The 18,447-nt window shown below is 45.2% G+C and overlaps 1 protein-coding gene across 1 annotated transcript in view; it reads right to left on the bottom strand.

Moving 5' to 3' along the window:
- The window catches only part of LOC126527516 (uncharacterized), a 108,511-nt gene that overhangs the window by 64,317 nt on the left and 25,747 nt on the right, over window positions 1-18,447 (bottom strand). The window contains exon 2 of the mRNA XM_055068707.1: window positions 6,540-6,989. Within this exon, the coding sequence (XP_054924682.1) occupies window positions 6,540-6,989 (450 nt within the window). The remainder of the gene's footprint in view (window positions 1-6,539; window positions 6,990-18,447) is intronic.

Here is an 18,447-nt window from a genome sequence, read left to right as displayed (position 1 = left end):
ATCCCTCGTAGTTCATGGGCAGAACGCGTTCACGTTTTTGCTTTTCTTTCTTCCTTTTTTCTTCTTTCTTTTGCATGAATGTTGGGCGAAGAGCACTTTACCGCGAGCACTGTAACAAGCATAGAGAGAGCGCAGCAAAACTCACCTGCAGTGACTCTTCTCGCCTTAAGTAATCGTGAATGCGTGCTTCTGCAAACGAGGCCCAGGTAGATTAAGAGGTTAACTTCGACACTACAAAGGACGCTGACGCGTTGTTGAGCTTCTTGAGGACAAGCGAATTTAATGAGAGATGTTAAGAAGTTGTTGTTGCTTTTGTTGTTGCCTCTAAACAATGCTCAGTGCCGTGCATGTACCGTTATTTTGTTCTATTTGTGTACAAGACCTGCGTTGCTGCTTGTATTGTGCGCGGCAGCTAACGTTAGCCAAGGGTTTTAAATAAAATGAAAAATATGAAAAAATAACACTGTATATTATACGATTACCAAACATACTATGCACCGTTGGCAAAGCTTGCTTTTCATTCGGCGTGCACACGTTAGGCGTCGCCTAGATTAACTGAAGCATGGGCTTCAAGTTAAGGCACATTTCTGTCTACGGTGGTACGTTTACGTCACTTGGAAACGTCAGCACCAGCCGGATACACTTTTGGCTTGAATGTCTTATAACGGCGGAACACGATGTCATTCACACTACTGTGTTGAGGGCCTAGAGGCTGGAGTGCTCGAAACAACATTTCGACGTTGAACAGCATTTATTGGATCCAGTGTCCCAGAGCTGCTGCGGAGCGTGTGAGTTGGCTTTGAGATTGGTTGACTTATTTGTGAAACTTGATTCTAAGTTTGCTTTACGTGAACTTTTCGTGAGCTGCCTCTATAGTGCGTTTACGTGACTTCGAGTCTGAGTGTGTTTCTGAAAAGTACAAAATTTTTCACGAATGCGGCTGCTGCCCGTTTGAAACTAGATTTCAACGCGACAGAAAGGTTACAGACGATATTATGTTAGACCTAAAAACAGTGTAGGTACAATTTCCGGATCTTCTATGGAATGCTTCGAGGGTCTTTTCAGCTGCAAACCCATAAAACAAGTAAATTTCCTAAAATAATTTTTGCGGTACCTAGGGGTGCCGCCTAGAGATATAAACAAGGAATGTTTTTGGCGCAAAGGTTATAGGCCGGTGGGATATAAAAAACGAGCTACAAGGGCTTAACCCATACCCGACTTCCAATTTTGCGATCTTCCACTTCAACTTTTATTCCACGCGGCATTGACCACGTCCCACCTGCTTCGTCACACTGGCGTGCATTGTCTCGAGTGTTGCCTTCTTCTCGTTTATTTGAACCCGGGTGAGTTGCCGTTTCTCTTTCTGACGCAGATTTCCTCTTTTAGCGGTAAAATGATGTTCACGTGCGGCGCTCGCGTTTTCTATCAGCGCGCGGCCCCTGTAGTTCAGTGCGTGCACGCACAATTGGCAGCGCATAAAATGAGAAACCGAGCACTGGTTCCATTCAAGTCGTTTCCCAGCAGACGCTGTCGTCACTGCACTGTTGCACAGTTACGTTGCATTTACGTCGCAGAAAATCCGGGGTCGGCGGCGACGGTGGCGTTGTCCGTGAGTGAAAATTTCGGTATTTATATTTGGGTAAATGTATCTGCCACGCCTTGCTATATGACATTTGGTATAAGTGGGTTATATTGCCACACCATTCTATCACTAAAGTCGCTCATACATTGTCTTACATTCTTGACAAAGTTTCACGGAATTTTGAGGATGACGGCCCACAAACAAATGTCATGAAAGCAAAAACCGACAGCGCATGCCTTTTAAGTTAAATGTTCTCGGACTAAAATATTGAGTGCGAAAAAAAAATAGCAGAAAACCGAAACCGACGTAATTATTTTTGGCGGGGCCGTGCATTACCTCCGGATTCGGCGCACGCAAGAGGCCGCGTTTCTACCAGAAAGCTCGCCTTTGCGCACAGCGTTCGCCACCAGCGCTTCCCGGTAAACATTACGGTTGCACAAGTGGCAGTTGCCGGGAAATGTGAGAAGCAGCCAGTGATCTTTGAATGTTATCGCGTTCCACTCTTAAAGGCGAAGCTTGAGCGCCTTCTAAATTTACCCTCTAGCCATTCCCATTATTCCGCGCAGCCTAGAAAAAGTTTCCACCTGAGCTCAAGTTTTGAAAAGAAGCTATTCATGCCACTTCTTGCTTTTTTTTATGCACGCGCCCACAACTGAACGTGTGCAAACATCTGCAGCAGACGATCCGCGTTCTCAGGCGTAAGTATGTCATAGATTAGAAGAAACGCGAACACTTCTCGCGCATGTGTTTTTATATATGTAGCTATACTATTTAGTATGTATGTATACTTATGACATTGAAAACAAAATTCACTGGACGGGCATACCTCGAAGTATTCCCTGTGACGTCCCGTTGGAAGACAATCAGATCACTCGACCCAGTGACATCACTCACCCGTTCTCAGTAGACTTTGCAGATGCGGGGAAAACATAAGGAGCAGAACCATGGTGATTTGTAGCGATGCAAATGTTAAAAAAAAGACAAATAATAAATTACACGCTTTGTGCAGTGTGCCAAAATTGTGCCTTTGATCCGAAGAACCTTTTCTATTGACTCAGTTTCTTCAAATCCTTCGAAATTGTTTCAGGGTCGTTTTAAGCCTATGGAGGGCTTAGAAACAGCCTCTTGACGGGCGACCTTAAACGTTTATTCAAGGACTATCTACATGATGCCTGTACGTAAATAACAACGAAGTTACAAAGATATATAACGTATTGAATGTACGCGGAAGCGTTAAAATTACTAATGTTACAACTGACCTCATTTCATGTAACTCACGCCCAACGTAAATGCATTTCAGTTTCTCTTATTGCATAACGGCTGCAGCGCACAGGAATACTCTAGGAAATTTCTTCAGGATCATTTTTGAGCCATAACCCTCATACACGCCCTCGAGCGCATGTACTTGAACGGAAGTCACGAAAAGCTTTAGCACGTACACGGGCTATGGTCAGGTCACGGATCCTTTGATCATGGTCCTAGTGAAAATGCAGCTTTGGCAAAGAAATGCAGGTGGTGCCTATCTGAGTTGAGCCACCGAATACTATTCAAATTACAATGTTGCTACTTGGCAATGGAGCTGCTAGCTGTTCGAGTCAGCTCAGCTTCGTCGAATCGCTAGGCGAATGATTGATATTTCGTTGAGCTTGTCGAAAAGGAAACGAGAAAGAAGGCTTTGGATGTAGATGTGCTGCGCACAATACAGCACCATGACCACGCTACTGAACCCTGTTAGCTCACGCCGTGAGCTATGTAAAGGAACTGCGCTCAGTGAATGAGAGCCAGTTGAAATTGTCTCATATACGTTTCCACACCGCACAATGATCCAGCCATAGCCCATCAACAAGTACAGAGTTAGCGCTGTAAAATGTAACGTGTAATAAAAAGTATCAGAGAAATAGGGTATACTTGTGGCAGGAGATGTTCCGGCAAAGCCGGCGCAATCACACAAATCAACCGTTATCACTGCTACAATGGAGTGCTTGCATACAGAAAAATGCAGAAGCGCTTTGTTAGCGGTCTCATAAACGCAGAGGCGAGTTTCTTCCTTTAGGATAAAACTATGCATTTTAATTTTCCCAACTTTCTCTGAAGCTCGGCTTACGTTGCTGAGTTATGCTGTGCTGATTCGTCAATCACGAAGCAGTCATTGAAAGATTCTGCCAATTTAAACCTTGCTCCCCGAGGACGTAAAAAAAAAAGAGTGAAGAATGAAAAGTGTGCTTTTTAAGCATTAACTGCATTTAGCTCCCGTTGTCGGCTACCTTCAAGTGACCTTCAGCCGAAAGCCGGAGCCATTATCCGGGCACTCATACGGGAACATCCGGGCCAATTGCTGACAAGGAAATTTATTGACCCGTAGGCACGCTTACAACTGTGGTATGAACGAAAAGTACAATATAAAGTACATCACATGTAATACATCGTACTTGATGTAAACAAAACAGATTAACAAATGATATAATAAATGGTGTCTACTTGACACTGGCTTTGCCACACACAACAACAAGAACAACAACAACAAAACTCATTACCGCATCCACGCAAAAGCATTATTGTCAGCCTCGAATTTATGAAAGGTACCCGGGGCACATACAGATACAGTCTGAACTCAGGCAACAGAATTGAGCATTATTCTGCCTGTAGAAAGACTTTGCCTCGGGAGACGGTTATGTACCGCGTAGACCAGCGGCGAAGAAACTCGGCTTCACCGAGTTTGAACAACTGTTCTTCAAGATGACCCCATATTATCACCCGTAGTTTCCGCATTCTGGGGTACATTGCTCTATTTGACTGCCGAGATCGTTCTGCGATGTTACGGAAGCACCACAAAACGTAGCTAGCGCTGTAGTAGACGAGACTCGCAAACCGATCTCGGCGCTGTGGTGGCCGCACGATGGATATTCCGAACATTCTTGCAACTAGCTTCCAGAAGGTGCGTGCTACAACGCAGTCCTTTACTACATGCGCGTTGGTCTCTGTTTGTGCGCAATATATGCATTTATCATTCGCTACCATATGCCAGCGTTCAAGCCTGTCTATTGTAGGTAGAATGCCCCACTGATATTGCCAATGAAAATCCTCCTGGGCCAATTGCGAGAACAAATCTAGATCATCCGGGGAACCAATCAAAACGTAAAAAAATGCGGTCTCTGGTACCCAACCATTTGTACAGGACCTTATTACATACCCTAGTTTCTGCCCAAACAAGTTACAAGAAATATTGCTTCCAAGTTGTTTCTAATATCTGTTCACAATATCCCTCAAGCAGTGGCTTCTAGTATACTAAAGTTTTTATCATTTCCAACAGCGAGTTCAAAGGCAGATATAGGCCACTATACACATAATAGTAATTTTGTGGCGCTGAGACAGGGTTGCTTGTGCTCTTTTATTGTATAAACAAAGCCGTATCGAAAAACCATACTACTGTTTACGGGAACAAAGGATACGAACGCCTAAAGTAAGAACTAATTGTGGAAAACAAAGTACTGCGTGCCAGACACATCATGTTTTGAATATCCTTGCAGATAGATTGAACTTTAAAGCTAGTAGTGCTGCATTTTAAAAACAAGCAAAGAACTTAATAATTAACACATGTATACGGTATCAACATTAAGTTGTGGATTTACATGCCTCAACCAATGCCTAAATCATTCACGAATGAGTATTCTGAGTGTTTCCATGTATAATGTAATCTCATTGCATCCTCATGCATTCTACGCTTTCAATTCTTTGGAATTTATTTTGTGCACCTGTATATTTTGGCGTGCGCGACCTCTTCTGTACGATTATTTAAATATGTTATGTAATTTCTTCCTCTTGTGTATGTGATTTGTTATGTGTGCTCTTGCAAGTTGCTAGTTGTCCATTTTCCTGAAAGTGATGTACTGCAATCCTTTTTCTGACTCTGGTAAGCTCGAAGCGTGTGAGCTGCCACGAACTGCGGAGGGACGGGGACCTTTCTCAGGCTCCATCGCCTTTAGCCCCTGCCCCTGCAGTGAGCTTTGTATATTGCTTACTGTAAATAATACGTTACTTAATTACTTACTTTTAAACGACAGCGGTCCGTGAATTCCGCGGCGCGGGTTTTGCGTCACCCCGAGAGATGGCGCCACGCTGCCTGGCGCCTCCTTTAGGTGCTTTTCTTTTTTTAGCTGGGCAGCGTCCATATGGACCAATCCACACTATGGCATAATGCGGTATGATGCACTGCACTGCATCCCTTTTAAGGTTATAGCTAGTATCATTTCCAAGCAACCTACTTTGCCGGTTCGCATTGCGTGCCTATATCTACTCTCGATTACGGGAGAGGCAGCAATTTTTGTACTAACAATTTCCGCCATCGACGAAGTTTTGTGGAATGTAGCTTGACACGCCAGGCCTGAGGGCTGCGCGAGAGTGCTTCAAGTCATGAAGGCACCCTGGGGTAAAGAACTGTTACCCTGTGCTACGTTCATTTGCGTGTTATTTACACTCGGAATCGCTGTTTTTGACGAGCTTGGCCAAGCTTGCTGCATCAGTCAGCTTGCCTACGATGTTTAGATATCTCTAATTGCTGTGCCACGTCTTCTCAGCCCGATATCATTGTTTCACTTAAATTTAGTTTGTGGTCTCTTTTAGCCAGGTAAAAGTAGCGTGTCTTATGCGTTTAAGTTGTGCCTCCGGCGGGAAAGTAAAAAGATATTTTTTTCCCACCTTTAACCTATCGGGTCTTAACCACTGCCTTTACTAAAACAACAATTTAGCTTCTTGCTGATGCATCATTCAATCTTTCTCAAGTTTAAACAGCCATCAATAAACAACATTACTCCATTAAGTTTCACGCTGCTATCAGTGCAAACGAGGTGACGTCGCCACCATCCAGTAAACAACACAAGATGCTGAGCTGCCATACAAGCGTCGCTTAATAAAATAAAACGATAAGCGGCATTACAGGCATGGAATAAAGGGTACTCACCGGCCACGAAAAGCTCAACGCGGGACTCGGTCACCACTACCGTGGCGGAAGTGACGTTGTCGCGGTAGGTGACGTTGCAGTCGTAGTTTCCGCTGTCGGAGCGCTCCAAGCGGTTGAGCCGCAAAGCGGGTGGGTCGCTGAGAAGCGAGAAGAACGCCCTGCCCGACCAAGATGGCCGCTTCCAGTGCGTTCCGTCCACCAGGCCGCCAGTTCCTCCCAATGCCGTGGCAGACGGCTCTGGGGCTTCGATCGCGTAAACCCTCTTCGCCTGCAGGTGGCCGTTGGTGTAGTACGGTGAGCTGCCGTATTCTTTGTAGGCGTGGGTTGAGACGTGGAACCAGACGGCTGAGATTGGCTCACGGGTTGCCGTGTTGATGGGGCACGGAAGTGACGTCGGCTCGCCTTCCAAGACGTTCAGGCGAAGTGGCGTATTTGGGCCGCTTTTGCCGTCTGCAAAATTAAAGATAAAAAATACCTTGTGTACAGCAGGAGTTGTGAACACTTATACCTAAGCAAAGTTCCACATCTACAAAAATTATAGACCTGCCGTGGTTGCTCATTGGCTATGGTGTTAGGCTGCTGAGCACGAGGTCGCGAGATCGAATCACGGCCACGGCGGCCGCATTTCGATGGGGGCGAAATGCGAAAACACCCGTGTACTTAGATTTAGGTGCACGTTAAAGAACCCCAGGTGGTCTAAACTTCCGGAGTCCTCCACTACGGCGTGCCTCATAATCAGAAAGTGGTTTGGGCACGCAAAACCCCATAATTAAAAAAAGTTATAGCTTGTTCATATTTGTTTCTAGCCATGTAGAGTACCCTTGTATAGAGGAATAATAAAATGGTGTTTGGGCAGAGAAATTATTAGTGTAGTTATTATTCATTAACAAATAAGTTTGTTTACTATTCACCACATAAAGCTTGATTGGGAGTATCATGAACATTGCTATAACTGCCCCGCGCTTGAATCAGCATTTCGAAGCATCAAATTAAGCGTAGTATAAATGAAATGTCGGGCTTTGCAGCGTTTTTTAGGCGGAGTTTTGGCATATATTTGCTGTGCCCAAATTTGAGTGTCCGTGTGCGCGTGTGCGTATTCGTGTGTGTATGTCGTGTGTGTATGTGTGTGTGTGTGTCTGATTTTGTTGCACTTCCTGCAAGGCAACCGTATGTTTTATCAGCCAGAAACCTCGTGATCAAATATGGTATTCTCTACCATATAACTCACTCCGTTTTATCGACATAACGGGCTCTTTTCTCTCAAGGTATTGTTATGGTTAAACTGCAAATGGCGCTATAGTAAAGAGAATATTAGTGTTGAGATCAAGCATAGTAAAAAAAAAAAAAATTAGAACGCACATTGACAAGCTGGAACGGCGGCTTCGCCTAATAACCCGAGTAGAAGGTAACTTAATGTCGAAACCTTGCCGGCAGTCTAAGTCTTTAATTGAGATTCAAAAATAACTCGTAAACTAAAGCCCCGTTACGCCTTCTCGCGTGCATTTCTGTGAAAGGCTGAAAGTGCCGGGCTGAGGAACCGCAATGACATAATGGCAAAAGACGCTTCGCTCAAAAACACCACTCTTACAATGATAAGACGTTTGGTAAGCCAGAAAAAGCGCAACAACGAAATACGGGTGGCGACGCCTACTTACGTTCCCGCACCTGGGGGCTGTGACGTCATGGATTTTGATGGCATCTTCTAGGGCCTACAATTTATCTATAGCGGTACAGATTGACTACATTGTGTTCTAAAGGAACCAAATATTAAACATGGCAAGTTTCGGGAACCTTTATTCAGCCAACGCGGCCCAAATGCGAAAACATACTTTGGAATCCCTGACGTCACGCTGACGTATCGGCGCTGGAGTTTCGGCGCGAAATTCAAATACTGATACTTGGACCTTCATTTTCTCATCTAATAAACAATTTTTTTTTTGAAATGACTGTCTCAGGGTTCTCAAACAACGCTTCATTAGTCTAAACTGATTTATTGTTTCGCTTTAGTGTCCCTTTAAGATGCGGTGTGCGTAAATTGAGCGCGAGGCGTCGAGCGCCGTTTCAGAAACCATCAATTTCGGAACTCGCGCAGGTGTCCGGCGTTGCACTCGCGCGAAATTCGCTGAGCAAGAATGCAGCATCATGGTAAGCTGTCCTTTGCTCGTAACGCATGCCTGCTTAAGCATTCCGTGCACCCACGAAGTCGATAATGCGGACAAAAGTGTAAGGGAAACGGGAAAGGGCTGACCTAACCACGCGAGCCCACTGAAACGGAACGCCGCCTCTGCGGCACACAAATTACTTCTTGCGTTACCTTCGCCACTGGCGTCTGTATTATTTTCGGGGATGCTATCGCGAGAACTCGTATTACATCATCAAGGCGCGTAACGACTCCCCCGATGCTCTGCTATTTCGGGCCCTTGGTCTTGCGTGTTCGTGCTGTTTTGTTTTTCCTCACCCACTAGATTTACCTTGGTAGCGTTATCTTCTGCTCCTTTGTTCTTTCCTTCTAGCCGTGCAGCCATAGGCTGGCGTATATCATCCGACAGCGACAGTGATCGTGGTCAACATAAGGACGCGAACTGGACGTGATCTTCGTCTTTCACTATTTACCCCACGGCGTTCCTGACTATTTCGTTGATTACGTGGGCTTAACCCGACAGAAGTGATGGCAGCGTACAAAGGACACTAGGCCTGCCGTACTTATTGGTATCTTTCTGAGTCTAACGTACAGTTGGTGCATGAAGCCGATATTCGCCGACAAAAGGTAGCGGCCGTTTCAATCGTCGCTGTTTTTTTTTTTTATTATTGATTTATGAACACCGCAAACGGGCCCTTTGTGTGGCTTGTTATATTACGGGCGGGTTGCTATGTTTGTCTGAGGTCTTCGATGAGTGGTTTGTAGTGGCTAGGATAGGAATGGTGCGCAGCATCGGTAGGCAGGTTCTTCCCGTCGCTCTCTGAATGATAAAAGAGCTGAGGTGCCCGCCTCTCGAATTGCTGTTGCTGTGCGAAAGGCGATGAGACAGTATGATAACCGAGTTAGCTGGAGACTAGTCGTAAAACTGGAGGTAGAGGCACAGGCATGCTGCGTTTTCTGAATGACTCAAGACTGGGGTGATTTCGTCTGTGTTTTATAGTTCAGAGGTGGCAGCATAGTAAGAACAATGCGCGAAAACGAAACTGATAGGGCGTTTCGGGATGGATTCAAGAGTTTTTTGATAGGTTAGTCTTGTGCGGGTGTTGGTGTTGCCATGTTGTGTGGTTGAGGTGTACGTCTTTGGAGGGGCTGTTCCTGCCTCGTGCAGCTGACTAGCCCCAGAAGTTCAAATTTCAAAATTTCGGTTGTTACCCGAACCATCGCTTACTGGACAAATGTTGCACCGTCGTAGAAGCACCTCGTGGTAATGGTGAGCAGTGCATACAATAACATTCATCAGCAGACCAATCTTGCACACTGATTCTGTAAATACTCAGTTGGTCATAATCACTGGGGCTTGTATAGGCCATGCAGAGTTGTGCATGGCGTTGAAGGTGATTGTTGCAGTCATAAATGAAGGGCTGAGAAGTTGCATGGTTATTTATTTTTACGTTTAATAGGCTTTTGTTCAACATCTACCTTTAACGTTGAACATTTAACTCCGAATTCCTATGCATGGAGTAGCTATTCATAGGGTATGGCCTTTTGATTGAAAGGTTGGATGCTCTCCTGTATGTCGTCGACGCTTTTAGCTCTGCCTTCCTAATACGCCACCGGGACAGTTGACACCTTGCAATACCAGCACATTTTTTTAGAGAGGTAATCATTTCTGTCCTTACCTTCCGTCGCCCTTCGTCAGGTAAGGCACAAATGTGGGCCTGTCCCGGAGATAGTACAATACGGGGCCGACCCGCGTCGGAGGTGAAGCAGGCTTCAAGCAATCAACGAAGTGAAGCGAAAAGCGCATACGTTCTTTGGAATTACTCACACAATATAGATGGAGCCCGCAGCAGCGAGCAGCTTTACCTTCATGCTGCGTGTGGTTTCCACGCGAACGAAGTGGCGAGAACCCTTCGGTCACAAATCTCATCACACGCCACACTTTGCCCCTTTCGCTGATCGCTTTCAGGATATGGGTCCGCGCCTCTCTCTTCGACGCGAAGCAGGGTTGAGAACACAGCTTGCGAAGCCGTCAGCAGTCGGCACTCTCTGTCTGCATTGCTGATCGCGTTCGAGATAGGTCCGCGTGGCGCATAATGGTTCGACGTGGATGGATATGGCGCTGAAGAGCGATATCAGGTTATAATAATCGGAACGTCATCAGCGCACATATCACCGCCACCTGCAACTAGTAGTTTGCTTCCGTCATCAATTCCCCTTGCGCCGCCGTCCGCAGCAGTTCGTGTTGCCGCAGTGGTGTCGTTTATACTGGTTTATACCGCCATCAAGTTTCATAACATGGACGATGACAGCGGGCTGCTGTGGTGATGAGCAAGTGGTAAAATGCTTACGCATGCTTAGACAACTCCAAGACGAATTTGTCCGTGAATGTTTCTTTGTCGCGTTTAGAAATATAAATTAGGCAATTTGTTAAACCTGTTGTTTGAAGCAACTATCCGTACACAACACTTCCGCCTCTACGGCCCTGCCGAGTCTCCTGATGTCAGAGGCACGTCGCTCGACTGCGCACAACTATATACAGCAGCCAAATGGGAGAAAGTGTCAGCCGCAGGTCCCATTAATCAGTTATAAAAAGCAAACAGTTATCGGAATCTCTGCTTGCTTTTGCTAAGTAGAAATGGTTTCTGCGTACGATGCAGGCATAGGGGAGGATATTACTTCAGAGGCCCTCATAAAAAAAGCACCCGCCGTGGTTGCTCAGTGGCTATGATGTTGGGCTGCTGAGCCCGAGGTCGCGGGATGGAATCCCGGCCACAGCGGCCGCATTTCCGTGGGGGCGAAATGCGAAAACACCCGTGTACTTAGATTTAGGTGCACGTTGAAGAACCCCAGGTGGTCAAAATTTCCGGAGTCCTCCACTACGGCGTGCCTCATAATCAGAAAGTGGTTTTGGCACGTAAAACCCCATAATTTAATTTATTTTTCATAAGAAAGTACCGATTTCTGCAATATTAATCTAGTCGGATGCTAAGGTCGACAACTGAATTACGAATATGAAACTGGATACCTGGTAACATTACTTACGTAATTTTAAGCGCAATTTCAGTTGCAGCGAATTTATTAGCAGAAAGCATCAATTAATAAGCGACAGCTATAACAATCTACACCAATTTGCGCGCTTATCGATGCTTTCGGTGCATAACTCAGGCTCTTACACCCTTTATGGATGTAAGGTTGTGAGTTACAGACCAACTCGCGTCCTTACAGACCCTCAGAGGTGTAAAGCGGTTTACAGTGAAGGGAAAATAACACTGCTAGCCATTAGCTTCTATGAGCAACGATTACTATATGTATGTTATTTTTCTTTGATCGTTGAACGTATATTATCTTCTTGGGACTAGTGACCAGTAACTTCAGCAGCTGGTTACAAGTTTTACTCCCAATGTGACGCATGTGCGATTTAGGTGAGCATTAGCGCTACTGTGTAACTAGCGATTCAGCTAAATAGGTGCATCCGATATGATCAGCCTGCGTCCATGCCTCCAGCTCCGCAGTGTCACCTGGGGTCGACGCGAGCGCCATCGGCAACTGTGTAACTTAATATGTGAGATTGTTGCAGAACCGTTCAATACGTGTTGCACCTACGCTGCTACAGTACCACCTTCGTCGCTAATCTGTCCTGACTGCATTGAGCGAGCCGTAATAAGGAGAGTTTTTTGGCAGCGAAGATTCTTGGACAGTGGTTCTGCGGGTCGCCGTTCAGCGGGGAAAACGATGGCGAGTGCTACTACGGCTTGCGATGTCGACGGGTCTCTTTAACAGTTTAACGACTTTGTCGCGCACCTTAACGTGTGTGCGAGGCTAGGGCTATTTTATCTCTCCCGCAACAGTACGACAGCCGGCAAAATGTTAACCTAGGCTGCACGCTTGCTTCTCAGTGAAAAAGCACAAACGAAAACTTTATAATGTCACAGAACGATTTATTGTTACAGTTACAATTTTAGGTGTTGTTCTCAACCAGGCAAGAGTTTCCGTGGTATCAACGGACATTCTTGGAGCGCCAACTGACGCACTGTGATCAAGGGAAAGCGTCGTTTTCATAGTGAAAACTACTTGTACCGTAAGCCTGTTCTGAAATAATCATGAGCCGTCACGCAAGTGAATTTTGACATCCCTACTAATTTCTGCCGTAATTATATGTCGGTAATTATATGCCCTCACCAAATTTTATTCAGTGCCCCTTATACAGAATCTATACAGGCGTTTTACTATAAAGTGTACAAATTGCGCGTCGTCGTGGCGAAGACTTACAGCATTACGAGGTTTGTCGACCGATGAGAACCGACGCAAAGGGGCGTTGGCAGTGACAGACAAAAGAAATGCACTAAACAACACTTGTACACAAAGAGACAGTGCAAACTACTATATATCAAATGCCAAGTCGAAGGCGAGGTTACAATTCAAAGGCTCCACCGAAAGACTGGCGCATGAAAAAGCGGCAAGAAAAAGGTTCTGGAACTTATTTTCCAGAACCTGTAATGTGGATTGTGACAGGCGCTACGGTTGAGAGCTCCGAAATACTTTCGATGATCTGGGTACACGTAACGTGCTCCCGAAGCAAGGTGCACAATCGTTGTTAATTCAGTATTCGGCTGAACCCGCGACCTCGTCCTCAGCAGTACAACGCCACAGCCACTGAGTCGCGGCTACAGAGGGACAGGAACGGTGTTTACTCTCTATCAAACAATCACTTGATCCCTTCCTGTTTCCCAAGAATGGGTCATAAAACAAAAGTGCCAGGTCTATTCTAAGAAGCAGAGTGGAGGCCTTGTTGAACATTCGCAAATACAATTTCTTAAATGTGCACAGTCTTCTACTAATTACGCTTTCTCTCGAAGGACAAAGCAATGGTAGCAATAGCGAGTACGAGAGGTCGGTGCTGCTGCGCAGCGGAAACAGCGCCCCGGAGGCTACCAGGCGTCATAGGTTTATCCGACGTAACGGCGAGTGCGTATGTGGCGAAACTGCGTGGTTAGAGCTCCGGCGGCGAGGCGCACGTGCTCCCATACACACGTTCAAAGGTGAGCAGACGAGCGTACGGCGAACGCGCTTATGGAGTTTCTGGGCTGAAGAAGCGAGCATGCGGTGAAAAGCGAGCGACGTTGGCGGTTTCGGGCCCACCGTTTCTCTCCGCCCGCCCCTTTCCATCCGCTCCTCCCACCCCTTCCGTGGGAGACCCCTCTCTGTCCCATGCGCGTCGTCCTAGCCTCCTCCTTCCTCCTACCATCATTGTTTCAGCTCTCACCGTTTCGCACAACGGCAATGCAGCGCCACCTCGCGGGTAATGCCCGAAAATTTACGTGATGCTTTCGTAACTTACGTACGTGGGAAATATTGTCGCTTGAGATCGAGAGAGAGCTCTGTCGTCGTAACTACATATCGTATATATTGGTGTAAGGGCCGCAACCGTGTAAGGGCCGCACCCCCAGCTTTTGCAACGCGACATTTCTAAAAAAAAAAAAATTCTACGGAGAAGCAATCGCGTTCGGTGCCCCGATGCCACTTTCATCTTTGTCTCATAGCTTTTCTTCGTTATCACAACTTTCATAGTCACATTTACACATCGTAACTTTTATTACCGGCCATTCAGTAAAGTGAAGACAATGCATTAGAAGAAAATATAAAACAGCTAACAACTTGTGTAAGTTCGGCGCTTAGTAACAAGAGGCGAGCCGCAACAAAAAGCGAGCTGCAAAGGCAAGCAGCAATCACAACATACTGTGATTCCAGAAAAAAAAAAACGAATCCAAATAAAGGCAACGCGTATGCAGGGAGAAAAGCTACGTGACACCAATGCCACACATAAAAGAAAAGCTTGGTTTGGAGGTGACAACAAAGAACTGCCAATAGTTGCATGATGTCGTTATTTGTTACTGTTCTTGCCTGTTCAAAGCTGACACGTGTTCGCCCTTAGCACAGCACAGGAGCACGTGAGGAATGACTCAAACATCCAAATTTACGGCGTTGCCTCAAGCATTTGGCTTTTTTTAGACATTTCTGGGCACCCTAATGAACCAGAGGTTTTCAGCTCGAGTTCATTTGAAAGCGTCCCGAGTGACACGTTATTTCAGTACCGTTACCATGCATTTTACCGTAAATCAAGATATGTTAGGTAACAAGCAGAAGTTTTAAAAAGCCACAAAACAACACCATCACGTAGTCACGCGAATTCCGTACTACCTGAGAAACCACGCCACGTCGGTCATGCGAAACAAAACGTATGCGTACTTCTAATGGTGATCACTGCACTCCTGTTTTTATTTTGTTTTTGGCGTTCCAGAGGAATTCGAGCCCGGGGTTGCCACTCATTATATTCGCCGCGTGATCACGCAAAAAGTTGCTTCCCGTACAACCAGAGTTTTCCGCGGAAAAGGAATGAGGTGTTTGTTTTTAACTCTTTCTTACTTCAGTGTTGCCCAACACCGTGGGCTTCCGCTGCTTCTTTCTTTTTTCGTTTTTGCGCCTGACCTAGTTTCATCGAGAGCGGCCGAAATGTATTACGCGATTTCCTGGAGCGCGGTAATGAAGTCATACATATCTCGTTGCATATTGAGAGATCCGGTTACTCTCTGGTCATTTCGCGAGCGCATTTCCTTTTGCGAAAATTTGTTGCTGTTGGGTGTTTCTTTAGTAGCCTCTCTGTTGTTTTTATTCGCGCCTTCTTTTTATTGCGACAGGAATTATATGAACACTTCAAGCGAATATTTGCCATCGGCGTCGCTATAAGGTTCGATACATATTTAGGTATCATCATCATCAGCCTGGTTACGCCCACTGCAGGGCAAAGGCCTCTCCCATACTTCTCCAACTACCCCGGTCATGTACTAATTGCGGCCATGTTGTCCCTGCAAACTTCTTAATCTCATCCGCCCACCTAACTTTCTGCCGCCCTCTGCTACGCTTCTCTTCCCTTGGAATCCAGTCCGTAACCCTTAATGACCATCGGTTATCTTCCCTTCTCATTACGTGTCCGGCCCATGCCCATTTCTTTTTCTTGATTCCAACTAAGATATCATTAACTCGCGTTTGCTCCCCCACCCAATCTGCTCTTTTCTAATCCTTTAACGTTACACCCATCATTCTTGTTTCCATAGCTCGTTGCGTCGTACTCAGTTTAAGTAGAACCCTTTTCGTAAGCCTCCAGGTTTCTGCCCCGTACGTGAGTACTGGTAAGACACAACTATTATACACTTTTTTCTTGAGGGATAATGGCAACCTGCTGTTCATGATCTGATAATGCCTGCCAAACGCACCCCAGCCCATATTTCGGTATATGTATGCTATACTGATGCCATACATTATGACTCGCGGTATATTCGGGTTATATTGCTACACCCTTCTATCACTATACAGTTGGTCTAGCAGTTCTTACATTCTTTAAAAAAGATTATTCCTCAAATGTAGAGAATGGCAGTCAACAAATAAAATGTCATGAAAGAAACACCGACAGCGCATGCCTTTTATTTTAGGTCTGAGAAGACTTAAATATCAGAAATGAGAAACAATAACAGAGCTCCAGCCTCAAAATTATGTAATTTTATTGGTGCGGCTGTGCACTACCTCCAGGATCGGCCCAGGCAAGAGGTTTGGAACACACCCGATACGGAAAAGAGGCGTTGAAGGCACTAAGAAAGACGGTGCATTTCATTAATAAGCATAAATGAAATTTTGTTCCATTGGCAGCATATGAACAGATGACCCCCTAACACAACAGTTCGTTTTTGCTTAGGCAGTTTACTTTTACTTCACATCATACTGCTATTACAGCTACGAGTCTTACGCTTCGTGTAATATTCTAACATGTCGCTATCGCAATCGTAGATTCGCCCAGATGACGAGACTGTGATATTTTTTTTTGCTGGTTGTATAAGCATTTCCTACGGGCGCCTTGAGGTCTTGGTATAAAAAGGCAGGGTCCCTGAGTTTCAGTTATACACAATTTCCTACTTCGTACTTTCTGCTCGGGTTCCTAGGACACCTTCCTTCTCTGTATCCTTAAAGCAACTGTACCTATTGCATTGCTGACCATCCTCGTGTTTCCCCGGGGAAACTATGCTGCTGAACAAGAAATCGCGGGATCGGTCTCCGTGCACAATAGCTACATTCCAACGTATTCGTACATCGTTTTGTGTGTGTATTTGTGTATGTGTACCTTATTCTATACCATGTAGCCAAAATTATTGCGGATTGGCAGTGTAACCTCTCTAAATGTACTTTTGTTTATATACGTGAAGTGTGGAACGTAGTTCTAGAATTCCTGAATAGCAAAAGTTCCGAAAGTTTATGGTGAACTGTTTGAAAGAGAGCGCCTGGCTCTTCGTCGCGGCTCCTTTGCTAATTCTTTTTTTTTTACCTCAGGATATAATCATAGAGGATTAAAAACGACATTCTCGCTGCTTCCAGTCTGAGTGCGTCATGGCCTTGTGGCTTTTATTATGAGCTGAATTTGGGCTTAGTTCTGAATTCCTAACATTTGCCTGCTGCCTGTACCTCAACTGAACCTAACTTGTAGCATATCCCGCTTCTGAGAAGAGCAAATTCTTTAATACCCGTACACATTACGAGAAAACGCTGTTTAAATTTTCTTCCGTTATTTAATTTTTTTTTTCGTGCGCACCAAGCCGCTTAAGTTAATGCTCTCGGGCACACACAGCCACGTTAATCCTCTTCATTATTCTTTTCCTCCCCTGATGAGGGAGAGAGCGAAACTATATTCATTGAGAGAATAACCATTACCTTGTCACTAATCGGGAACGAGTCACTTTCTTTACAATTTTTTGAAAAGCGTGCTTCGCATGGGCCTTGGCATAACAAAGCCGCCTTTAAAGCACTAGGGAACGCACATAATATTCTACCCTTACTTTCTTTTGCTCTTTCGGGATTATTAAAAGCGTGCTCTTGAAGACATCAAAACGTTTTTTTTATGTATTCAGTAAGTAACATTTGTTTTTTCTTAGTATTAGAGTTCATTTGACCGTGAAACCTACATGCTTGAGCCTTAATTTTCTGGAACACAAATCGTCACATATAGGTCTTAGTAAAAAAAAAGTCAACTAAAGGAAGATATTTTAGTCCGTTTCCATTGAAAAGAAAGGATTGATGAGTGAGAACTCTTATGTATTATTTCTCGTTCATCATGCTCTAGAACAAAAGGCACTATACTTAGCGGCTAATGCCGCGAACTGACTTGTGTTTAAATGCATTAAAACTCCGACTTTGTCGAGTTAGTATTTCTTCATTTCGTTATAAAACAGCTTACGCTAAAAGCACGACGCAAATGAAGAATGCCACACACAACCAGCGCTTAAGGCATCAAAACCCCTCAGTTGCCAGTCAGCGCAGTTGGATTGTGCCGTTGTTTCTATCTGTCCTGGTTTTTGTGTGCGTTGCTTTGCGCTCAAATTTCGCTTAACGATCGTTTTGCGAACGCACGCGCGCATCTGGATAAATCCGTTGACGAGGTCTGTGTAATGCACTGACTGCGTTACTTTTTCAGGCCGCCTCTACTGCAGAACCGTATTGGACTAGTTGTTGTTGTTGTTGTTGTAGCCTGTGGAACGTGTGGCTCCTACCCATGATGGGAGATTGGCCAATAAATGGGTGGATTATTCCAAAATTATATAGAGCATAAATTTCTATGTCGGTGCGCGCTGCTACGCGAGCAGGTGCACACCAACTCTTCCTTCTTTTTTTCCTCTTTTCCCATTCTCCAAGTGTTGGCGGGAATATGACCAAGGATGAGTTTGG

The sequence above is a fragment of the Dermacentor andersoni genome, chromosome 9 (assembly GCF_023375885.2).
Source record: "Dermacentor andersoni chromosome 9, qqDerAnde1_hic_scaffold, whole genome shotgun sequence".
Lineage (NCBI taxonomy): Eukaryota > Metazoa > Arthropoda > Arachnida > Ixodida > Ixodidae > Dermacentor > Dermacentor andersoni.
The sequence above is the reverse complement of the archived record's forward strand: the minus strand, read 5'-3'. Positions and strand labels throughout refer to the sequence as shown.